Source organism: Manis javanica, chromosome X, assembly GCF_040802235.1.
Source record: "Manis javanica isolate MJ-LG chromosome X, MJ_LKY, whole genome shotgun sequence".
In the NCBI taxonomy this organism is placed as follows: Eukaryota; Metazoa; Chordata; class Mammalia; order Pholidota; family Manidae; genus Manis; species Manis javanica.
In genome coordinates this window covers 140,882,151-140,909,012 of record NC_133174.1, presented here as the reverse complement: position 1 = coordinate 140,909,012, position 26,862 = coordinate 140,882,151, and the positions used below count along the sequence as shown (strand labels likewise).

General features: G+C 37.8%; 1 protein-coding gene across 3 annotated transcripts in view; it reads right to left on the bottom strand.

Annotated features, from left to right (window-relative positions):
- F8 (coagulation factor VIII) overlaps positions 1-26,862 on the bottom strand; it is a 129,485-nt gene that overhangs the window by 61,821 nt on the left and 40,802 nt on the right. For 2 of the 3 annotated variants that reach the window (XM_017650949.3, XM_037025054.2), the window contains 6 exons: positions 24,250-24,505; positions 23,787-23,958; positions 18,186-18,279; positions 13,479-13,693; positions 11,830-11,980; positions 872-1,081 (listed from right to left, as the gene is read on the bottom strand). In XM_017650949.3, the coding sequence (XP_017506438.3) occupies positions 872-1,081; positions 11,830-11,980; positions 13,479-13,693; positions 18,186-18,279; positions 23,787-23,958; positions 24,250-24,505 (1,098 nt within the window). The remainder of the gene's footprint in view (positions 1-871; positions 1,082-11,829; positions 11,981-13,478; positions 13,694-18,185; positions 18,280-23,786; positions 23,959-24,249; positions 24,506-26,862) is intronic. The other variant, XM_017650950.3, reaches the window with a different exon arrangement.

Sequence of the window (26,862 nt, the reverse complement as noted above, 5' to 3'; positions counted from 1 at the left end):
TTATACCTATCATTTTATAATCAGTTTTGCACACATTTAGTTCATTCATTTGTTGAAAAAATATTTACTAAGTACCTATTATAAGCCAGGCACTATAAACATTGGAGATGCAGTGACAAACAAGATAAACAAGGTCTCTGTCCTCAGAGAGCTTGCAACTTAGTTGGAAAACAGAAAAACAAAGACATAAACATAAATAAGATACGTTCAGAGGTGCTACTGGAGTTCTATGGAGTTCTTTTTCACTCCCCACAAAAACACATCCCTTGTAGTAAGATAAGTTCCTGGGTATGAAGGTGAATATATGTTCATATATGATGGGATTGATTTTTATTCCCCAGAAATTTCCCGATGGGTATTTTTCTCCAGAAAACCCATAAATGTAAAATGAGAACTGCAATCTGAGGGTAGTTTTATATGCTTCCCCCTGCAGCTGGTGGGGGTGGCCTGGACCAGGAGCATGGAGTGGCCCATAGTTGTTACTAAGCTGTACGAATGGAGCAACAGCCTGCGTTGGATTTCAGCCAGGTCAGTGTTCCTCCTCGCCACAGGGCTGGTACTCCCAAAAGCCTTGCAGTGCTTATCAAGGGAAGGGGAAGATGAGAAACTGGCATTCATCACATTCAGCCCAAAGGTATGTGTGCAAAGGGAGATTACTACGTGTGGCCCATGGCAAATGAAGGCACTTTTTAAAGCAAAGGCTTTTAAGTTAAATATATGATGTAGTACTGCCATTAAAATACTTTGCAATTACAAAAATCACTCGAACCATTTAGTATCTGCCCAATTGTGAGCTAGTGGGCAAAAGAGCATATGAATGCCTACTGAAATAATAACTGTTGTTAGTAAAAGAAAAATACAAATACCTAACCTGGGTTTTCCATTGACATGAAGACAGTTTCTCCTGAGAAAGGGAATAGGGTAAGTGTGTCTTCATAGACCATTTTGTGTTTGAAGGTATATCCAGAGAAGAAGACAGAGAGGAAGTCAGTTTGTGCCCCAGCACTTAGAATGTACCAGTATGCCACCTCATGCAAACAAACTGACAGCTGCAAGCTATCAAAAACATAGCCATTGATGCCTGCAAAAGAAATGGGAAACAAGAGGTTTTAGCAGCACCCAGATATATTATTTTGGATTGTCATAATATGATTAGAAATGATTGTTATACACATTACGTTATTCCCAAGAAGAGACAGCATTATACCTTCCAAAGTAGATTGTTAATACTTGATCAGTTAGGTCCCAGTCCCAAAGTGAGGAGAGTCATGGAATATCACGGTAAAGAATGGATTTGGATGCTATATAGTTTAATGACAAGCAGGGCATTTGCATGGTCCCAAAATATCTCCCTGTAAATGCTTATTAGCTGCAAGAGGAAAAATAGTAACTACACAGAGGAGAAACCAGAACAAAAGGCCCTTAACCAACAGCTACTAATGTTCTACATTCAAGGAAACAGATTATAAAGAAGCAGGACAACTAGACCCAGTGCAGGATCTCAGACTGGACCCTCAACTGGAGGGATAAAATGCTACAAAATATAGCATTGATTGATATAATTGGAATATTGGCTGCCAATTAGATAAATGTATTGTAGCAATATTAATTCTTTGATTTCATAACTCCACTTTGGTTATGTAAGAATATTTTTATTCATAGGAAATACACAATGAAGTATTAAGAGATAAAGGGGTATGATGTCTACAACCTATTCTTAAATGGAGAATAAGTAATCAAAGTATGTAAGAGAAAAGAGAATGATAAAGCAAATGTAGCAAAATGTTAAAAATTAGTGAATCTGGGTAAAGGGCATATGGGAGTTCTTGGTACTATTCTTGTGGCATTTCTGTAAGTTTGAAATTATTTCTAAATAAAAAGCTAAGTAAAAGTAACATTCAGTCTACTAAGGGAATTGTTTCTGAAAGCCTCCCCCATACATCTATCCATCCATCCACTCAATAAACATTTGTCTGCTCTGTGAGATGGTGGTCCACAAATTCACTAGGCAGTGTTCAGACACCAGCTTAGTGCAACTAATCGAGAATCAAAGTATCTTGTCCTACAAAGTATTAAAAGATATGATAAGGCTATTGTAATTACAAGTGTGATCTTAATGCAGGTATAGATGAGTATGTCCAGTAGGGTATAGAGTCCAGAAACAGACACAGGTATAAATGGAAATTTAATGTATGATAAAGGCAGCATTTCGTACCAGTAGCAGGAAGAATTAACTGTTTGCTAAATGCTGATGGAAAACGTGACTATTCGTATGGAACCACAAAACATAAAAAACTCATGCAAGTCAATAACAAAAAAAAAACACCTGATTTAAAAAATAAGCAGAGGAAGTGATAGACATTTTTCCAAAGAAGACATACAAATGGTCAATAGTTACATGAAAATTGGCTCAACGTCACTAATCATTAGGGAAATGTGATCATCAGTAAAAGAAGTCAGAGAAAATACTATATGATTCCACTTCTATGTAATCTAAAAGAGGTGAGCTCGTAGAAACCATCAGAGTAGAATGATGGTTACCAGGGGCTGGGGGAGGGGGGGAAATGGCAACATGTTGATCAAATTGTACATACAAACTTCCAGTTATAAGGTGAATAAGTTCTGGGGATCTAATGTATAGCATGGTGACTACAGTTAACACTACTGAATAATATACTTGAAAGTTGATAAGAGAATAGATCTGAAATGTCCTCACCACAGAAAAGAAATGGTAATTATATGACCTGATGCGGAGCTGTTATCTAACACTATGGTAGTGAACATTTTGCAATATTTAAGTATACCTACCTAAACTTACACAATGCTATATGTCAATTATATCTTAATGCTGGAAACCAAACCAAACAACAACAGACTATGAATGGTAAAATTTCAAGGGTAATCCCCCCCAAGTGGGAAAACAAGTGTGTCTAACTTCCAAATAGTAAGGGGAAAAGGTGGAATTTTTAAAAAGCAGCAAGGGAGAAAAAAAATGAAAAATTGACAAAAAAATAGGAAATACAAGATAGTACAAATAAATTCCATGCAGGTGGGCTAAACTCTCCATTCCTGAGAGAGATGACCCAGTTAGATTTGAAAAAGATAGAACATTTAATGCTTCTTCTCTAGCCTCATATTGCTGCGTTCTTTTGTGGTACAGCTTACATTCTTTTGTTCTGGAAACAAAGTGAGAATAAAGTGATAGAAACACTGAGGAAGGACCCCTAAACCAGAATGATTACAACATATTATACTGTCTTGAAAAACATTATCACTCTCTACATATATCTGTATATATGTCCAGGAGTGGGATTGCTGGGTCATATGGTAAATATATGTTTAACTTTGTATGAAACTGCCAAACTGCCTACCAGACTGAGGCTCTGAACTCTTACTGGTGAAATATTGTCCATTTTGTTTTATTTCAGCTATTAAAATAGGCATTAGAGATGCCTCAGTGTGGTTTTAACATCCATTTCCTTAATGGCTAGTGATGGTGAGCATTTTTTCACATACTCATTTGCCTTCCATACATCTTCTTTGGTGACGTGTGTCTGTTTAAATCTTTTGCCTCTAAGGCTTTGTTTGTTTTCTTACTGCTGAGTCTGAGAGTTCAAATATATAGTTTGCAAATATTTTCTACCCATCTGTGGCTTGTCTTTCCATTCTCCTTAACAGTATCACTGGTAGAGTAAATGTTTTAATTTTGATGAAATCCAATATATACATGTTTTCCTTCTGTGGATTTTGATCTTGGTGTCATTTATGAGAACGCTTCACCTAAATCCAGGTTATAGTTTTACATTATACATTTATACCTATGATCCATTTTGAATTAATCTTTAAGTGTGAGATTTTGGTCAAGGTTCATATTTTTGTATATGGATGACCAATTGTTTCAAAACAATTTGTCGAAAAGATTATCCTTTCTCCATTGAGTTGCATTTCCATCTTTGTCAAAAATCAATTAGCCATATGTGAGTGGGACTCTTTCTGCCCTATTGATTTTTGTCAATTGATCTTTGTCAGTACAATGCTGATTGATTTGGGTAGCTTTAAAGAAAGTCTTCAACTCAGGTAATATGAGTTCTCCAACTTAATTATTCTTTTTCAAAAATTGTTCTGGTGAGGGAGGAGCCAAGATGGCAGCATGAGTAGAGCAGTGGAAATCTCCCCCCAAAATCATATATATTTTTAAAAATACAACAAATACAACTATCCCTAAAAGAGAGACCAGAAGACACAGGACAACATGCAGGCCACATCCACACTTGCAAGAACCCAGTGCCTTGCAAAGGGGGTAAGATACAAGCCAAGGCCCAGTGGGACCTGAGCGCCCCACACCCCAGCTCCGGGTGGGAGGAGAGGAGTTGGAGCAGGGAGGGAGAGGGAGCCCAGGACTGCTAAACACCCAGCCCTAGCCATCCGCATCAGAGCGCAGACACAGTGCGTGCGTGGGGTGCTGGAAACTAGGGAAATGGGACAGTAAGACCTGTGAGTGGGTCCCCGCAGCCAGCACCCCTGGGACAAAGAAAAGCAAGTGCTTTTTGAAAGTCTTAAAGGGACAGGGACCCCACAGCTGGACAGAAGCATCCCAGTGCACTCAGCCCAGCAGCTGGGAATCCTGGGGAACTCCGGGCACCCTAACCCCCTGAGAGCAGCACAACATGGAGGCCCCTCATGGTGACAAACAGCCTCCTGCCCGTTCCCCCTCCAGCGCGGCCCCGCCATATCGGATCCGCAGCCTGAGGCCTGCCACGACCACAGCAGCCGTGCACAGCTCGACAGCAGCCCAGGCAAGAATCAGACACCCCATCTTCATGCACCTGCCCAGTACAAGCCGCTAGGGGTCACTGTTCTCCCAGGAGAGGAAGGCCACAAACCAGCAAGAGGGGACGTTCTCCCAGTCGTCACAAGTGCCAGCTCCACAAACTATCTCTATCACCATGAAAAGGCAGAAGAATTTGATACAGACCAAAATCACAGAGTCAACCCCTGAGAAGGAGATGGACCTAACAAGTCTTCCTGAAAAAGAATTTAAAAGTAAGGTCATAAACATGCTAACGGAGCTGCAGAGAAATATGCAAGAGCTAAGGGATGATGTCCGGAGGGAGATTACAGAAATGAAACAATCTCTGGAAGGATTTATAAGCAGAATGGATAAGATGCAAGAGGCCATTGATGGAATAGAAACCAGAGAACAGGAATGCATAGAAGCTGACATAGAGAGAGATAAAAGGATCTACAGGAGTGAAACAATATTAAGAGAACTGTGTGACCAATCCAAAAGGAACAATATCTGCATTATAGGGGTTCCAGAAGAAGAGAGAGAAAAAGGGATAGAAAGTGTCTTTGAAGAAATAATTGCTGAAAACTTCCCCAGACGGGGGGAGGAAATAATCAATCAGACCACAGAAGTGCACAGAACTCCCAATGGAAGGAACCCAAGGAGGACAAGACCAAGACACATAATAATTAAAATGGCAAAGATCAAGGACAAGGACAGAGTTTTAAAGGTAGCTAGAGAGAGGAAAAAGGTCACCTACAAAGGAAAACCCATCAGGCTGTCATCAGACTTCTCAACAGAAGCCTTACAGGCCAGAAGAGAATGGCATGATATATTCAATGCAATGAAACAGAAGGGCCTTGAACCAAGGATACTGTATCCAGCATGATTATCATTTAAATATGAAGGAGGGATTAAACAATTCCCAGACAAGCAAAAGTTGAGGGAATTTGCCTCCCACAAACCACCTCTACAGGGTATTCTAGAGGGACTGCTCTAGATGGGAGCACTCCTAAAGCTAAATAGATTTCACCAGAGAAAATAAAATCACAGCAAAGAAAGCAGACCAACCAAATACTAACTAAAGGCAAAAAATAAAATCAACTACCCACAAAAGCAGTTAAAGGAAACACAAAAGAGCACAGAATAAAACACCCAACATGTAAAGAATGGAGGAGGAGGAATAAGAAGGGAGAGAAATAAAGAATCCCCAGACAGTGTATATAACAGCTCAATAAGCGAGCTAAGTTAGGCAGTAAGATACTAAAGAAGCTAACCTTGAAGCTTTGGTAACCACGAATCTAAAGCCTGCAATGGCAATAAGTACATATCTTTCAATAGTCACCCTAAATGTAAATGTACTGAATGCACCAATCAAAAAACATAGAGTAACAGAATGGACAAAAAAAGCAAGACCCATCCATATGCTGCTTACAAGAGACTCACCTCAAACCCAAAGACATGCACAGACTAAAAGTCAAGGGATGGAAAAAGATATTTCATGCAAACAACAGGGAGAAAAAAGCAGGTGATGCAGTACTAATAGCAGACAAAATAGACTTCAAAACAAAGAAAGTAACAAGAGATAAAGAAGGACATTATATAATGATAAAGGGCTCAGTCCAACAAGAGGATATAACCATTATAAATATCTATGCACCCAACACAGGAGCACCAGCATATGTGAAACAAATACTAACAGAACTAAAGGAGGAAATAGAATGCAATGCATTCATTTTAGGAGACTTCAACATGTCATTCACCCCAAAGGATAGATCCACCAGACAGAAAATAAGTAAGGATACGGAGGCACTGAACAACACACTAGAACAGATGGACCTAATAGACATCTATAGAACTCTACATCCAAAAGCAACAGGATACACATTCTTCTCAAGTGCAAGTGGAACATTCTCCAGAATAGACCACATACTAGGCCACAAAAAGAGCCTCAGTAAATTCAAAAAGATTGAAATTCTACCAACCAACTTTTCAGCCCACAAAGCTATAAAACTAGAAATAAATTGAACAAAGAAAACAAAAACATTCACAAACATGTGGAAGCTTAACAACATGCTCCTAAATAATCAATGGATCAAAGAACAAATTAAAATAGAGATCAAGGAATATATGGAAACAAATGACAACAACAACACAAAGCCCCAACTTCTGTGGGATGCAGCAAAAGCAGTCTTAAGAGGAAAGTATATAGCAATCCAGGCATATTTAAAGAAGGAAGAACAAACCCAAATAAATTGTCTAATGTCACAATTATCGAAACTGGAAAAAGAAGAACAAATGAGGCCTAAGGCCAGCAGACGGGGGGACAAAATAAAGATCAGAGAAGAAATAAATAAAATTGAGAATAATAAAACAATAGAAAAAATCAATGAAACCAGAGCTGGTTCTTTGAGAAAATAAACAAAAGAGACAAGCCTCTAGCCAAACTTATTAAGAGAAAAAGAGAATCAACACACATCAACAGAATCAGAAATGAGAATGGAAAAAATCACGACAGACTCCACAGAAATACAAAGAATTATTAAAGACTACTACGAAAACCTATATGCTAACAAGCTGGAAAACCTAGAAGAAATGGACAACTTCCTAGAAAAATACAACCTCCCAAGACTGACCAAGGAAGAAACACAAAAGTTAAACAAACCAATTACAAGCAAAGAAATTGAAGCTGTAATCAAAAGACTACCCAAGAACAAAACCCCCGGGCCACATGGATTTACCTCAGAATTTTATCAGACATACAGAGAAGACGTAACGCCCATTCTCCTTAAAGTTTTCCAAAAAATAGAAGAGGAGGGAATACTCCCAAACTCATTCTATGAAGCCAACATCACCCTAATACCAAAACTAGGCAAAGACCTTACCAAAAAAGAAAATTACAGACCAATATCCCTGATGAATGTAGATGCGAAAATACTCAATAAAATATTAGCAAACTGAATTCAAAAATATCTCAAAAGGATCATACACTACGACCAAGTGGGATTCATCCCAGGGATGCAAGAACAGTACAACATTCTAAAATCCATCAACATCATCCACCACATAAACCAAAAGAAGGACAAAAACCACATGATCATCTCCATAGATGCTGAAAAAGCATTCGACAAAATTCAACATCCATTCATGATAAAAACTCTCAACAAAATGGGAATAGAGGGCAAGTACCTCAACATAGTAAAGACCATATATGATAAACCCAGAGCCAACATCATACTGAACAGCGAGAAGCTTAAAGCTTTTTCTCTGAGATCGGGAACCAGACAGGGATGCCCACTCTCCCCACTGTTATTTAACATAGTACTGGAGGTCCTAGCCACGGCAATCAGACAAAACAAAGAAATACAAGGAATCCAGATTGGTAAAGAAGAAGTTAAACTGTCACTATTTGCAGATGATATGATATTGTACATAAAAAACCCTGAAGACTGCACTCCAAAACTACTAGAACTGATATCAGAATACAGCAAAGTTGCAGGATACAAAATTAACACACAGAAACCTGTGGCTTTCCTATACACTAACAATCAACCAATAGAAAGGGAAATCTGGGAAACAATTACATTCACAATTGCATCAAAAAGAATAAAATACCTAGGAATAAACCTAACCAAGGAAGTGAAAGACCTATACCCTGAAAACTACAAGACACTCTTAAGAGAAATTAAAGGGGACACTAAAAAATGGAAACTCATCCCATGCTCTTAGCTGGGAAGAATTAATATTGTCAAAATGGCCATCCTGCCCAAAGCAATATACAGATTCAATGCAATCCCTATCAAATTACCAACAGCATTCTTCAACGCACTGGAAAAAATAGTTCAAAAATTCATATGGAAACACCAAAGACCCGGAATAGCCAAAGCAATCCTGAGAAAGAAGAATAAAGGGGTGGGACTCACTCCCCAACTTCAAGCTCTACTACAAAGCCATAGTAATCAAGACAATTTGGTAGTAGCCCAAGAACAGAGCCACAGACCAGTGGAACAGATTAGAGACTCCAGACATTAACCCAAATATATGTGGTCAATTAATATATGATAAAGGAGCCATGGACATACAATGGGGAAATGACAGTCTCTTCAACAGATGGTGCTGGATAAACTGGACAGCTACATGTAAGATAATGAAACTGGATCACTGTCTAACCCAAAAGTAAATACGAAATGGATCAAAGACCTGAATGTAAGTCATGAAACAATAAAACTCTTAGAGAAAAACACAGACAAAAATCTCTTGGACATAAACATTAGCAACTTCTTCATGAACATATCTCCCCAGGCAAGGAAAATAAAAGCAAAATTGAGACTACACCAAGCTGAAAAGCTTCTGTACAGCAAAGGATACCATCAATAGAACAGAATGGTACCCTACAGTATGGGAGAATATATTCATAAATGACAGATCAGATAAAAGCTTGACATCCAAAATATATAAAGAGCTCACACACCTCAACAAACAAAAAGCAAATAATCCAATTAAAAAATGGGCAGAGGAGCTGAACAGACAGTTCTCCAGAGAAGAAATTCAGATGGCCAACAGGCACATGAAAAGATGCTCCACATCCCTAATCATCAGAGAAATATAAATTAAAACCACAGTGATATATCACCTCACACCAGTAAGGATCACCGCCATCCAAAAGACAAACAACAACAAATGTTGGTGAGGTTGTGGAGAATGGGGAACCCTCCTACACTGCTGGTAGGAATGTAAATTAGTTCAACCATTGTGGAAAGCAGTATGGAGGTTCCTCAAAATGCTCAAAATAGAAATACCATATCACCCAGGAATTCCACTGCTAGGAATTTACCCTAAGAATGCAGTAGCCCAGTTTGAAAAAGACAGATGCACCCCTATGTTTATCCCAGCACTATTTACAGTAGCCAAGAAATGGAAGCAACCTAAGTGTCCATCAGTAGATGAATGGATAAAGAAGAGGTGGTACATATACACAATGGAATATTATTCAGCCATAAGAAGAAAACAAATCCTACCATTTGCAACAACATGGATGGAGCTAGAGGGTATTATGCTCAATGAAATAAGTCAGGCGGAGAAAGACAAGTACCAAATGATTTCACTCATATGTGGAGTATAAGAAAAAAAAACTGAAGGAACAAAACAGCAGCAGAATCACAGAACCCAAGAATGGACTAACAGTTACCAAAGGGAAAGGGACTGGGGAGGATGGGTGGGAAGGGAGGGAGAAGGGCGGGGAAAAAGAAAGGGGGCTTTACGATTAGCACATATAATGTAGGGGGGGCACGGGGATGGCTGTGCAACACAGAGAAGACAACTAGTGATTTTACAGCATCTTACTATGCTGATGGACAGTGACTGTAATGGGGTTTGTGGAGGGACTTGGTGAAGGGGGTTGCTTAGTAAACATAATGTTCTTCATGTAATTGTAGATTAATGATACCAAAAAAATTGTTCTGGCTATTCTAGTTCCTTTACCTTCCCATATAAATTTTATTATATGCTTTTTCCTAACAAAAATTCCTGCTGGAGCTTTAATTGGAATTGTGTTAAATTTATAATCAATTTGGGGATAGTTGACATATTCGTTCTACTGAGTCTTCCAATCCCCAAACATTGTATGTCTCTCCACTCACTTAAGGTCTTTTAAAATTTCTTTCATCAGTATTGTGTAATTTTCAGTGTACAGATTCTGCATGTTTTCTTAGACTTTATGCCTAAGTATTTCATTTTTTGAGCTATTAGAAATGGTATTATTTTTGTAATTTAGATTTCCAATAGTTTGATGTTGGAATACAGAAACATGACTGATTTTTGTATGCCGACCTTGTATTTTGCAATCAGAGTAAACTCTGTTATTAGTTCTAGTAACATTTTGTAGAATTCTTGAGATTTTCTATGCAGATAATCATGTCATATTTAGTTTTAGTTCTTCACTTCCAATCTGCATGACTTTAAATCTTTCTAGTTTGTTTCCACAATTTACCTGCTGCTCCATGCAATCTGTTAGGGATTTTTAATCACATTCAGTGACACATGGGTATTCTATTGGAACCAGAACCAAAACTCCAAAAGGCATATATTTTTTATTTTAATGATTTCAATCAGATTAGTTTCAAAAAGACTGTACTAGTTATCCACTAGCATTGTATGAGAATATCCTTTTACTCACAAGCTCATTAATAGTGTTTGTCATATAACTTGGCCAGTCTGATATTGCATTGCTATTCCATTTTGCTCTTTCCTGCAGTGAGACTGAAACATTTTTGTCTCATTTTTGACCATTTAAATTTGTGTGTGTATATAAAACACATACACATACATATGTATGTTATTGGCTGAATTGTGCTTCCAGCCACATTCATATGTTGAAGTTCTAACCCTGGTACCTTAGAACATGACTGCATTGAGAGACAGGATCTTTAAACAGGTCATTCATTAACATGATGTCATTAGGGTGGGCCCTAACCCTGTATGACTGATGTCTTCTTCGGAAGAGGAAATTTGTACACAGACATGCACACACATAGAGGAAAGACCATGTGAGGACCACATTGTACACCTTAAACGTACAATTTTTAATTGTTAATTATACCTTAATAAAGCTAGAAAAAAATTGGGGTTTTGAAAAACATGTACACTGTCCTCACTAATTTAACTGTTAGATGGCTCTAGAGGGCAATCATTTTACATACGTAAAATTGTGTTCCCTTTGGATTTCATGTGTAATATGCCAATTGAGTACATTTTATATTAACGATGGATTATGCATGTTTAGGTAAAGGAAGGCTGTGTCTTATTTGATTTATCCTTTAAAAATAAAGTTCTTGGAATATTTAATGTCTTCTAAAAGAAAAAATATGCATTCTATGATCAGATTTATGCATCTATCTAATATTGTATATGTTAATATGTAACACTTTTTAATGAAATACAACTCTTACAGGGCATGTAAAGTAATCTATTATCTGGACATCAATTTAGTGACTTCAGTTTCCCTTCATCCATTATCCACTGGACTCGAGTGCTGCTTTACTTACTGTGCATAATGTTGGAGACTTGGAACTCCGGGTCCTGGGGTTGCACTCCATCTGCATTGGGGAGGAAGCGCTGCATATTCTCTGTGAGGTACCAGCTTTGATTCTCATCAAATACAGAAAACAGAATGACATTTCTCTTGTCTGACATCATCTGTTAATTACACACATTGAAAGAAAGAAAAAATGCTACTAGCTTTGTCAGGGAGGAATTAGCAGTCTATGATGTAGGTGATATGTCTATAATCCTTTCTTAGGTTCAGTTCCATTTCTCCCTAGGGTCACTATTATGGCACACACTAGGGCCTGCAAGTGGGAGTGGGTGCTGGGAGCAATGAGCGTATGTTTACAGCAAATGTGTCCTCAGGGCACGAGGGGGGACAAACCCATTAAACTTGGTTTATTCTGGACCCAAGGCCGTATGCTGGCTGATAATTTGGTAGTCTGGAGCCTCATTCTCTCCATGACCAAATTAGAGGGTTTTCAGCCTTCAAAGACCCAAGGGATTATTCAGTGTCTTTCTTAAACAACTTAGTCGAGTAAGATTAAAAATTAAAAACAGAAAACAGAAATCAAAGAACAAAGCTAAGATGAACCACAAAATATTAACTAACACTAATACCTTAAGTTTTGTTTCAAAAGATTAAAATTTTTTTCAGAAGAGCAGATTGTATATGAACCAGTTAGTCACTTGCTAATTGAATCTGCTAAGATTTAATGTTGTAAACTTCACTAGTATGTTTAAACTACATTTTGCATAACCTTTCACTACAGAAACCAAACTGCTGAGGCGAGGAGATTGGAGAATACAGAGGTACGTTTCAGTGCTCACCCCCAAAACTGGGGGAAAAACTGTAATTCAGAAAAATTCCCCAGGAGAGGTACTTAGGGAAATTTCTTCCTCTCTGGGTTTGTGTGCTACATGTTTTACCTGTACTAATGTTCATAGGCTTTATTCTCTAAACCAGTGAAATATTTTCAGATTAGTAGGAATCCTATGTATCATTAATAACCAAATGGACATGTAGTCAAGCCTCAGCAATATGGCAATGAATTATTCTGGAGCCAAGCAATGAGTTTTTATGAAAAACCAGGCTTTTCTAATTTAAAGAATTTAACTTTATTTTTTAAAGCAGCAAAATTGCTCCAAATTCTAACGATATTCTGAAACAGTTTATATTTTCACCTATATTTTGCTGAACAGATATTTATTTTTACTCCTGCTAAATACTGTGCAATCTGCTAGATGCTGCAAATATGTTAATTTTGAGGTATCTTTGAGTTACCCAGGATGAGACGTGCAAGGGACGAGTCTAGGCTGTGATATAAATTTGTGGGTCATCTAAAAATAGGTGATAATTGAGGATCTAAAAATAGGCAAATCACCTACAGAGAGCATAATTGTAGAGGAATATAGGGCTTAGGCTCTCTATCCATGCAGCAGGCAATTTCATTGCACCAAACCCAAATTCAATAATAGCTGTGGGAAGCCCAGCTCATTTCTTTTATTGGTCAATATTGCAGACTACTGTATTTTCCGCAGACTGTAGGGGGACATACACTGAATGGGTGTGGGAAATGTTACCTGGAAGTTCATATGCATCATCATTTCATGTTTAGCTTCAAACCCAGCACTTGGGAAAAGAACTCACCTGGTTTCCTCTTTGATCTACAGATTCTTTGTAGCAGATGAGGAGAGGGCCAATGAGTCCAGAAGCTAAATCTCTCTCTGGATTAAAGAAGCTTGAGTAGTATCGGGTTAGGCATCGAGGATCTGATTTAGTTGGCCCATCTTCTACAGTCACTGTCCATTTATATTTGAATATCTCTCCTGGTAGAATTGGCATATCTTTCAAATGTTTCACACCTGCCCACACCCAAACCCCAAAATAGCTCAATTAGAGTGTAATAAGCCACATATCGGTAATCTTTTTGTTTTTGAAGGGCTCTACAAATCTTTATGTGTGTATGAAATTTCTCAATAAATGGAAATTAAATTTGCATTTATTGTAAGTTTAATACCTAATTATTTTATAATAAAAATGGGTCCAGGGGATTTTTGCTAGCATGTTAGTTTGAGTTGAAATGGGCAGGTCTACCCACTATTACAAATACACAGAAAAAATAACTAATAGTGCTTTTTGAACATTTAAAATACGTAGCTGAAAATATATAAAGAAAAATAAAATCCAAAGGGCTTAAAAAAATAGAGACATCAAAGCCAGAGTGGTAAGCTACAGTTGATAGTCCAGTTGACTATGAGGATTTCACATGTGAATATATGCCAAAGGACCACACACTGAAGTTTTAACTTACATATGGTATCAAGAGGTGTCGTATCTGACCCCTGGGAGGAAAGGGAGCAAGAATTGAGACTTGCCTTCAGGCTAACAGGTCCCCAAGACAAGAACTGTCTGATTTTGGTAATTAAAACTCAATTTTGGGTTTGTTTGATACCTGAAGATCCAGGTTAAGTCAAAATTTCAGCTTTATAAGACCATTCTAAGCTCTCCTTCATCCCTACTAAGCTAAGCCTGGCCTATGGTTGGGGAACCTACAGGAAGAAAATGCCAGTTGGCATGGTACCAGGTTGGTAGCCACAGGGTCAATCCCCGATAGACAGCCCAACTGTCAGTGCAGACAACTATAGGGGAGGGCTCCTGGCTGATCACAAGCCACACAGCCCACAACTCTGCCCATTGTTATACTCCACAAATGAGTGAAATCTTTTGGCACTTGTCTTTCTCTGCCTGGCTTATTTCACTGAGTATAATGTCCTCAAGCTCCACCCATCTTGTTGCAAATGGTAAGATTTGTTTCTTTCTTATGGCTGAATAGTATTCCGTTCTGTATGTATACCACCTCTTCTTTATCCATTCAATGGACACTTAGGTTGCTTCCATATCTTGGCTATTGTAAAAAGTGCATTGATAAACACAGGGGTGCATATGTCTTTTTGAATCTGAGAAGTTGTATTCTTTGGGTAAATTCCAAGGTGTGGGATTCCTGGGTGAAATGGCATTTCTATTTTTAGTTTTTTGAGGAACCTCCATATTGCTTTCCCCAATGGTTGAACTACCTTACATTCCCACCAGCAGTGAAGGAGGGTACCCCTTTCTCCACATCCTCACCAGCATTTGTTGTTCCTAGTCTTTTCGATGTTGGCCATCCTTACTGCTGTGAGGTGATATCTCACTGTGATTTTAATTTGCATTTCTCTGATGATTAGCAATGTGGAGTGTCTTTTCATGTGCCTGTTGGCCATCTGAATTTCTTCTTTGGAGAACTGTCTGTTCAGCTCCTCCCCATTTTTTAATTGGCTTATTTGCTTTTTGTTTGTTGAGTTCTTTATATATTTTGGATGTCAACCCTTTATCAGATATGTCACTTATGAATATATTCTCCCATACTGTAGGATGCCTTTTTGTTCTGTTGATGGTGTCCTTTGCTGTACAGAAGCTTTTTAGTTTGATGTAGTCCCACTTGGTCATTTTTTATTTTGTTTACCTGACCCAGGGAGATATGTTCATGAAGGATTTGCTCATGTTTATGTCCAAGAGAGTTTTGCCTGTGTTTTCTTCTAGGAGTTTTATGGCTTCATGACTTACATTCATGTCTTTGATCCATTTTGAGTTTACTTTTGTGTATGGAGTTAGACAGTGATCCAGTTTCATTCTCTTACATGTAGCTGTCCATTTTTGCCAACACCAACTGTTGAAGAGGCTGTCATTTCCCCATTGTATGTCCATGGCTCCTTTGTCATATATTAATTGACCATATATGCTTGGGTTAATATCTGGGCTCTCTAGTCTGTTCCACTGGTCTATGGGTCTGTTGTGCCAGTACCAAATTGTCTTGATTACTGTGGCTTTGTAGCAGAGCTTGAAGTCAGGGAGTATAATCCCCCCAGCTTTGTTCTTCCTTCTCAGGATTGCTTTTGGCTATTTGGGGTCTTTTGTGGTTCCATATGAATTTTAGAACTATTTTCTCTAGTTCATTGAAGAATGCTGTTGGTATTTTGATAGGGATTGCATTGAATCTGTAGATTGCTTTAGGCAGGATGGCCATTTTGACAATATTAATTCTTCCTATTCATGAGCATGGGATGTGTTTCCATTTATTGATATCTTCTTTAATTTCTCTCATGAGTGTCTTGCAGTTTTCAAGCATGAAATTATTTTGAGATATACAGGTAATCACCAAAAATCTAAAACAGAAATGCTTAAAAATGGACTCCTCTAGGGAGTGGGATGTGGGGAAGTTGGGGTTCCTATGGCCAGGATCCTCACTGAACTTAAACTACATAATGATGTAACTGGCCTGTTGCTAGGCTACGCTTCCACACCTTTAGGCAATAAGCTATTATTGTGCTATATAGAGAGTCGGCCCAGTGCTCTGGGCGGAGGCAGAGACGCTAGTGCTCGACCTACCACTGGGAGAACAAGCCGGGTAATAAACCTTTTCACCCCAAAGAACGTTTTGCTGTCAATTTCTTTGGTCACACTGAATCCATAGTGAACTTGCCCAGTGCTGAAACCCATTGGCAAGATATGGGACTTACAGCCTTCTGAAGTCTTAAGCATGTACTTTTTGGATAAAATAAAAATATCCAAAGTTAAAGAATAGAAAGAATACATATAAAATCCAATCAACTAAAAGGAAAAATATGTAAGTAATAAAGCTACTGATAAAAGGAATAACAGATTAATTGTAAATGAAAATGCAAAATTAGTGGAATATATACAAACATATCAGTAGTAACACAAATGTGACAAGGCTGAGATCCCCTATTGAAAGGTGGATATTGGATAAGAAAACATATCCCAGACATATGTTGTTTACATGGGCCAGCTCTAACACAAAATAAACGAAAATATGGGAAAATAATAGCATGGAAAAGATAAACTAGTTAAGCACATGTGGCAATACTAAAATTAGCAAAATAGAATTCAAGTTAAGGAGCATAAAAGAGAACCAAGAAGAATATTTGTATTGATAAAAAATGGTACAATCCATGAAAAAGATATGCCCTGAATCATTTAACAACAAACAATATACCAAGTAAAAACTGAAGCTGTGAATTATTCTGCAATTAAAGGTAAAGAGATTACTAGACATCAAAAGTATGGAATGTGGCCAAAAACTATATTCAGAGAAAAAAATATGACCTTAAATGCGTTTACTAGGAAAAAATGCTTTTAATTAAATACACTAAGAAGATAAAAAATGGATGATAGATAAATAAGGGTAAACAACCCAGCAGAAAAATCATGAAAGGAGAAAGGAACAGGAAATTCACAGTAGAGGAAACCCAAATGGCCAATAAAAATGTGAAAAGGTGGTGAACATGACAAGATATTAAAGAAATTAGAGTTAAAGCAACAATGAGATGCCACTTTTCAACCACCAGATTGGCAGGATTTTGAAAAACTATTATTATCTAGCTATCACAGATATAAGAAATTACATTTTATATATGAGTACTAGGGGTGCAATTTAGTACTTCATTTGAGGACAAAGATCTAGCTATCCATTAAAAATAGAAGTACATATACTGTGAATCAGAAAGTCCAGTTTGAGGTCAGTGAACTTGAATTTAAATCAATAGAAACTATGCAACCTGAAGAAGAGATGGAGAGAGCATAGAAAAAATATGATCAAAACATTAAGGCATGCAGGGCATTAACAAAAGGTCAAACATTCATGCCATCAGAAGCCTAGGAAAGGAGACAGAGAACAGGGTAGAAAAATATTTGAAGAAATAATTACCAAAATCATTCCAAATTTGGTGAAAAGCATAAATTTACAGATCCAGGAAGATCAGTGAACCCGAAGTGGGATAAATAGGAAGAAAATCAGAGGCAGAGGGAAAAATGATTCTGTGAAATCCAGACAAAGGCCAAAATACAAAAGAAACCCCTCTCAATCCAGAATTCCATGACCAGTGAAATTATCCTTCAAAAGTGAGGGCAAAATAAAGACATTTCAAATAAAATAAAACTAAGATTTAGCTCTAGTACATTTTCTCTGCAGAGAATGCTGAAAGGAAGTTATTTGAATGGAAGTGATACCAGAGGAAGGCACGAAAAGCTGGGTAATGGTAAATAACCAGATAAATATGAAGGAATAGTTTTCCTCATAATTTAAAGCAAATTCTAGCATTTTCTTGTGTGTATTTGAAAGTCTATAGATGTAACACATATGGAAGCTCAAGTGTTAAGGATGGTGGGATGATAAATGTACCTATATAGTACCTAAGAGCTGGGTCAAGAACCAGCATAACTGTAGCTGTCATTGAGGCTGTAACTTCATCTATATGTGTAGGCATGTAAGACCTATAAAATTGAGGTAGCACTTACCTTTTGGCATCCTCCCTGAATGCAAAGGACTGACATCACTGATTCCATGAGGGTAGATGTTATATGGTCTGCTTGCTTGATTCTTAAATATAATCTAAAATATAAATGAGATATCAGATCAAGTCTTAAGACAATGAGGATCAACAAGAAAATGTTGCCTACCTCCAGAAAACAAAAGCTATCTGTTATACACATTACAGGGGGTTGACTTTAGATAAAGCTAAAAATATTCTTCTCATAAAATTGTTCAGACAGGTATCAAGACAATTTGGTACTGGCACAAAAATGGACTCATAGACCAGTGGGACAGATAGAGAGTCCAGATATTAAACCAAGCACATATGGTCAATTAATATACAATAAAGGAGCCATGGATATACAGTGGGGAAATGACAGCCTCTTCAACAGCTGGTGTTGGCAAAATTGGACAGCTCTATGAAACTGGATTATTGTCTAACCCCATACACAAAAGTAAACTCAAAATGGATCAAAGACCTGAATGTAAGTGATGAAACCATAGAACTCTCAGAAGAAAACATAGGCAAAACTCTCTTGAATATAAACATGAACAACTTTTTCACGAACTTATCTCCACTGGCAAGGGAAACAAAAGCAAAAATGAAAAAGTGGGACTATATCAAGCTGAAAAGCTTCTGTACAGCAAAGGACACCATCAATAAAACAAAAAGGTACCCTACAGTATGGGAGAATATATTCACAAAGACAGATCTGACAAAGGCTTGACATCCAAAATATATAAAAAGCTCACATATCTCAACAAACAAAAAACAAATAATCCAATTAAAAAATGGGCAGAGGAGCTGAACAGACAGTTCTCCAAAGAAGAAATTCAGATGGCCAACAACAGACACATGAAAAGATGCTCCACATTGCTAATCGTCAGAGAAATGCAAATTAAAACCATAATGAGATATCACCTCACAGCACTAAGGATGGCTACCAGCCAAAAGACAAACAACAACAAATGTTGGTGAGGTTGTGGAGAAAGGGGAACCTTCCTACACTGCTGGTGGGAATGTAAATTAGTTCAACCATTGTGGAAAGCAGTATGGAGGTTCCTCAAAATGCTGAAAATAGAAATACCATATCACCCAGGAATTCCACTGCTAGGAATTTACCCTAAGAATGCAGCAGCCCAGTTTGAAAAAGACAGATGCACCCCTATTTTTATCACAGCACTATTTACAATAGCCAAGAAATGGAAGCAACCTAAGTGTCCATTGAATGGATAAAGAAGAGGTGGTACATATACAGAACAGAATACTATTCAGCCATAAGAAGAAAACAAATCCTACCATTTGCAACAACATGGATGGAGCTAGAGGGTATTATGCTCAGTGAAATAAGCCAAGCGGAGAAAGACAAGTACCAAATGATTTCACTCACATGTGGAGTATAAGAACAAAGAAAAACTGAAGGAACAAAACAGCAGCAGAATCACAGAACCCACGAATGGACTAACAGTTACCAATGGGAAAGGGACTGGGGAGAATGGGAGGGAAAGGAGGGATAAGGGTGGGGAAGAAGAAAGGGGGTATTACGATTAGCATGTATAATGTGGTGGGGGCACGGGGAGGGCTGTGCAACACAGAGAAGACAAGTAGTGATTCCACAGCATCTTACTATGCTGATAGACAGTGACTGTAATGGGGTTTGTGGGGGGGGACTTGGTGAAGGGACCCTAATAAACATAATGTTCTTCATGTAATTGTAGATTAATGATAACAAAAGAAAAAAGAAAAAAATACTATTCTTTCCCATTGATTGGTCTTGGGGACTCTTGTGAAAGGTCATGTGACCACAGGTATGTAGGTTTATTTCCAGACTCTCAGCTGTATTCCTCTGATCTGTATACCTATCCTTATGCCAGTATCACACTCTTGATTACTGTAGTTTTGTGGTAGGTTGTGAAATTGAAAAGTGTGACTCCTCCAACTTTGTTCCTTTTTCTTAGGATTCTTTTATTAGGGGTCCTTGTAAATTCCAACTGTATTTTAAGGTCACCTTGCCAATTTCTGCAAAAAAGGCAGTTGGGATTTTGATAAGGATTGAACTGAATCTATAGAAATATTTGGAAGAGTCTTGATGGTAATTGACTCTTCCAATCCAAGAACATAATATATCTTTCCATTTATTTAGATCTTTATATTTTCTCAGCAATGACTCATAGAAACTCATAGTTTGTAGTGTACAAGTCTTGCACCTATTTTTGTGAAATTTATACCAAATGATTTTATTTTTTTGATGTTATAGTGAATGAATTTTCTTAATTGCATTTGCAGATTATTCATTGCTTGTATATAGAAATACAACTTATTTTTTAATATTGATCATGTATCTTACAACCTTGCTGAAGTTTTTTATCACTTCTAGTGGCGTTTTAAAGAATTCCTTAGGATTTTCTATATATAAGACCATATCATCTTCAAATAAAGACAATATTATTTTTCCTTTCCAATCCAGATGCCTCTAATTCCTTTTCTTTTGTCTTATTGCACTGACTTCTAGTATAATATTAAATAGAAGTGACAAGAGTGGACCTCTTAACTTGCTCTCAGTTTCAGTGAGAAACATTCAGTCTTTCACCATTTATAACTTTTTCTTAGATGTTCTTCATCAAGTTAAGGACCTTGCCTTCTGTTGTTAGTTCATTGACAGTTCTCTCTATCATGAATGGGTAATAGATTTTGACAAACCCTTTTTCTCCACCTATTATATGATCATGTGCCTTTTGTTCTTTATTCAGTTAATATGGTATGTTGCATTAATTTTCATATGTTGAACTACCCTTGCATTTCTGGGATAAATCTCACTTAACTATTGTGTGTAATTTTTTTAAATGTTGTATTTGGTTTACTAATGTGTTGTGGAGGATTTTTGCATCTATATTCAAATATATATATAATTTTGAGAGTTGTTTTGTAGCCTAATGTCTGGTCTATCCTGGAGAACGTGTATTACTGGAGCCGGATGGACCATGTCTGTTCAGCCTAGTTGGTTTATGGATGAAATGAGATTAGCCATTTGTCAATAATTGTTAAAGCTGAGTGATGGGTACAAAGAGGTTTATTTCACTATTCTCTCTACTTCTGGGTATGTTTGAAAATTTCCATGTAGAAAGGAAAAAATAACTCTCAAATTCTTACAGTAATAGAAAAGCCTAATAGGATTCAGCAAGGTGTCCAGGGCATAACTTACATAAATCAAAGAATGAGGTAAATCTATATATCTTGATATTAAATAGTATCCAAGATATGTTGTTAAATTTTTAAAAATCAAGGTACAGAATAATTTACATAGTGCTTCAGTCTTTGTATAAAATGCATACACTTAACACTTGTGTATGTACATATATTATTTCTAGGCAGGAATATAAAAATTCTGCAGCAATGGTTGCCTGTCAGCCTATGGGCTTGAAAGTCTGGAAGAGAGGAAAATTTGCATTTTACTCTGTATTTTTTTGCCTTTTGAATTATTTTTACTGGATAATTAAAAAATAGGTAAATAAAATTTATGAAGAAAAATTACACAAGAATAGCTAGTTGAAATTTTTATGAAGTAAAATGAGGGAAGAATTGCCCTGCAGATATCAAAACATATTATAAGTTTGCAGTTATTAAACCAGCATGGTAACAGATTAAGGGGAATAGGTTTTAGCAATTCACCATATGATAGAGGATGCATTTTTAAGTTAGTGAAGAAAGGGTTGATTGGGCCAATTAGCTGACATTTGGAGAAATCTCTATTTGACACTGTGCTATACCCAAAAGTAACTTCTAGAGCAATTAAAATGCTTATTGTAAAAATAAAAGTATAAAAGTAAAAGAATAAAATATAGTAGACTATTTTTATAATCTCTTGGGTGTGGTGAAGATATTTCTTGGCAGAAAACATAAATGAAAAATATCCAGAAAAATATAATAAATAAAAAGATTGATAAAAGATCTTGACTATACTGAAAATCTTTGTAGAACAAAAGATACCATAAGGAGGTAAAGTACAAGTGGCATAATGCATAAAGCCTTTTACAAATATAAAAGCAAAAGATGACCATCCTAATAGAAAACTGGACAAAATTGATAAGCAGGCAATTCACAGCAAGTGTCATATGAGTAGTTAACAAATGTGAGACAATATGCAACTTCATTACTAACCAAGGAAATGCAGATGAAGACAATATGTACATCTTTTGCTCATTACACTGGAAATTTTTATGAAAGTTTAATATATGTTGTCAATGATGTGGGGAAAAAGGTAGTCATACAGTCCGGGTGAGGGTATAAATTGGTACAGAATTGTTGAATGTCAGTTTGGCAATATCTAACAAAACTCTGTGTTGGAAAAGGCAGTCTCCTGTGCAGTCTTTCAGACCCCACCTGGCCACAGAAGAATGGGCCTTGGGCTTGGAACACCTCCTTTCCAAGAGATAAGGACTCACATTGCCTGTGTCAGGCTTCCCACCTTTTCCTGCTTCAGTCTCAGTGGGTGCTCCTTTATTCTGCTTAAGCTCGGGCATCAGTGGCCCTCTGGCATGCCTTCACCTTTTGGTATTTCAGACTCCATGAGGGAGGGGTTGGGATCCTTGTGCTGCAGCACAGAAGAGTGCGTGTGGGTCAATTGCCCTGCATTGGCTGGAGGGGGAGACCCGCCAGCCATGAGCGACTGACCCATGCACACTCTTGGAGTTGATCTTGCTGTCTGTTCTCTATGTGGATGAAAGCATTGCTCCATCCAGGACTTGACAGCCTTGTATTTTCCTTGGTGACTCCAATGCCAAGATTCAATGGGCAGATGTGTTTGGACTTCTGTTCCCGGTGGCTGGCACAGTGATGATCTTTGCTGTCCTCCACAGAGTTGGAGTCCCCCTCTGGCATTGGGTAACAAGTGTATGGTGTTCTCAGCACTCCCCGTGTAATAATCAGCATCCTTCATGACATTCTTGAGCAGCTGAGTCAATGCAAGCAACCGTCTGTCTCCAAATTTACTGTTGAAAAAGCCCTATTTTTTAAAACCACTGTTTATTGAGTATTCTGTTCTTTGCACCATAAGCATTCTTAATACCCTATATCAGGGATCAGCAAACATCTTCTGGACAGAACTGGATAGTAAGTTTGGCCTTAGGATTTGTGAGCCATATCTGTCTGTCTCTTCTTTGTTATTCTCTTCTGCATCTCTTCCTTCTCCTTCTTCTCCTCCTTCTCTTTCTTCTCCTTCTTCTTTACTTTACAAAACGTTTAAACTCTTTTAAAATGTGAAATCCTTATAAGTTCACAGGCTGTCCAAAAACATACTATGAACCAACTTTGGCTGAATCCTGTATTATGTAATTAATGGATAGGGATAAAAATCTAAGCAAAGAGTGTTTCAAAAGAATGGCAGCCTTAATGACTGGAATTAAATTTGTATTCTATGTACTTATATTTTGAAACAAGTTTATAATCCACATTTATTTGTGCAACATTTATAGTTTTTGGAAGATCATGCCCATTGGAGACAAGGCTGAATTATGAAGTTTTTAAATACTCAAAATCCTCCAGACCTTATGTTCTTACCCAACCTTATATCTTTTCCTCAACTTACCAACAGTGTGTCTCCAACTTCTCCATAAAGTAAAGGCCCCAGGATTCCTGATTCATACTGAATAGCTTCACGAGTCTTAAAAGTTTCGTCTGTGTATGCCATAAATCGGACTTTTTTGTACTTCCTACCGATCTTCCCAGGACCATTGTTCAAATAGAGACTTTTATAACTTCTGTATGAGACACAAATAGACGAGAGATTGAGATGGAGAATTGTAGGTGGAGGAGAGGTGGCTAAAATCCAAATCTAAAACCCTTATATGATTTAATCAGTGAAAGGAGTGACAAAAATCCCAGCACTTCGATGCCTAGCTGCGTTGGTGAGGGCTTTATTAATGCCCTCACCATTGATTCCATACCTGTATCCGACTCTAACATGGCTTGAGGATTTGGGGTTTTGAACAGCTAGGCAGAACCTTTTGTATATGGGAAAGGGATAGTATCAAGAGTCCAAAAGTACTTACCTGTCATTGGAGGTAAGGACAGAGGGTGCATAGTCCCAGTCCTCCTCTTCAGCAGCAATATAGTGCACCCAAGTTTTAGGATGCCTCTTGGCAACTGAGCGGATTTGGATAAAGGGAGAACTGTCATCAACAAAGCTGACTACATCCATGTCAGAGTCGTACAGATCGTCGTAAGCTTCCTCTTCTTCCCTATTTTTCATCCGTACTTGGGGCTCCTCTGGGCAGCTGTCCACTTCGACATATGCTTCCATACCGTCTGCAGTCAGACAGACCGAACAATGTCAGACGGCTACAAGTTTCTCTCTCAGTACGCCTGTCCTGCCACTCTCCTGCATGGATCACCTGCCCCATGTCTGGGAATTGCTGGTTTCTCCTTGTGGCCTTCGCACTCGCCCATTCCCTTCTGCCTGACTCTCCAGTGTATGTTTTATCCCTTTTTCAAGACTCACTCATTTGTTCTTCTAATACACATGAGTATTTCTCTTCTAGAACTGGCTCTCAGCCAATCGCTCCCCAACTCTTAAATTATAAACAAGGAGACTTGAGGAACTTGCATACTTTCAGGATTTGGAAACCTAGGTCAGACCAACTCTTCATCCCCACAATTAGTCAGTGATTTCTTTATTTTCTTCATTGAATTATGATACAAACCATTGATTTAATAACAGATTATCAGGAAAAACATTAGTGTAGATATAAATTTCAAAACCCATTTCAAGTTCATAAAAACATGAAGATATGACAGGAAATACATTGTATATTTTAAGCATGTATCTGCCTGTGACTAGTTGTAAGCCCTATGGCAAGTCTATTCAACAACCTCAATCTCATTTTCATGCTTTATAAAAGCTGGATAGTAATAACCCCGACTCTAGCTATGCCATACGGCTATTTTGAAGAGCAATACTAAGGGAATGATGGAGAATAGGGCAGATTTCAGGAGCAGCAATCAAATAATCTGGGGTTCACATGGCTTTAAACATAATTCATTCTTGATCTAAAAATGAAGGGTTTTGTCTGAGGTCCAATAAAACAAAGCATTTTATCTGCAAAGCAAGGTTTAAAATAAGTGGAAAGAAGTTGTCAAAAGAATAAAACAAGCTCCTCAAACTGAATCAGGCTCAAACTAGATAATGACCAATCTGAATACAAGTAAATGGCCTATTCCACTGTGTTCATGGATCAATTTCCTGTTACTCACCCAGTATGACCCCCTTTGTCCCCTAATTTCTTGTAAAAAAAATCCCATAAATATTATATAACATCTGAGGAAAAGAGTTCCTTGTTCTTTATCACTATAGAGGACTGTAAATAAGGTAACTCACAGAACATAAGGGGAAAATGGTGGATGCATGGCTACATCAAATCTTTTTTCCAAGGCAACCAAAGAACCCAAAGAGAAGGTTAACAGAAGAGTGATAGGAACAAACAAGTGCTATTAAACATGAAAGATTACGCCGCCTCAACATTTTTCTCCAAAAGTTCTCAATGGCCACCACTGAGGAGTAGACATTAGACATTTGTTAGATTGATCCAAGAGTAAGACTTAGCCAAGTAAATAGACAAGAAGGAAAATGGGGGTGAAATGATCATGTAATATGAATTCTGTCAGAGTGTTGCTACAAATGAGGTGATATTAACAATAATTTGAAACTGTAGTCATTATTGTCCCATTTGCTTACATACGACCTTTGACCCTTTGCAAAGTTATCATCACGAAGTCCTTGAAAATCTCATGTGGTGCCTCACATATGCCCATGAACTTCCACTCCCATGTTGCTTCTTCCAGTATCCACTATCCCCTGACATGATCTGAGTTTCCCACACATCTTGCATCTCCTACCAGGTAGCTACAGAGTGCTTCGTGTACACCAGTTGTATGGTGTCTCATACTGAGAGCTGCAATGAATATCCTCTTGTTTTGCTATTTATCGCTCTGGACATCACTGCTGGTATCTTGGACCCTTAAGATTACAACGAAGGCAGTGCTGTTTTTTTTCATTTCCCCAATTTTTTAAATTCATTTTGTTATCATTAATCTACAATTACATGAAGAACATTATGTTTACTAGACTCCCCCTTCACCAAGCCCCCCCCACAAACCCCATTACAGTCACTGCCCATCAGCATAGTGAGATGCTGTAAAATCACTACTTCTCTGTGTTGCACAGCCCTCCATGTGCCCCCCTCCCACATTATACATAGTAATCATAATGCCCGTCCCTTATCCCTCCCTTCCCACCCCTCCTCCCCAGTCCCCTTCCCTTTGGTAATGCTTAGTCCATTCTTGGGTTCTGTGATTCTGCTGCTGTTTTGTTCCTTCAGTTTTTCTTTGTTCTTATACTCCACATACGAGTGAAATCATTTGGTACTTGTCTTTCTCCACCTGGCTTATTTCACTGAGCATAATACCCTCTAGCTCCATCTATGTTGTTGTAAATGGTAGGATTTGTTTTCTTCTTATGGCTGAGTAATATTCCATTGTGTATATGTACCACATCTTTATCCATTCATCTACTGATGGACACTTAGGTTGCTTCCATTTCTTGGCTATTGTAAATAGAGCTGCAATAAACATAGGGGTGCATCTGTCTTTTTCAAACTGGGCTGCTG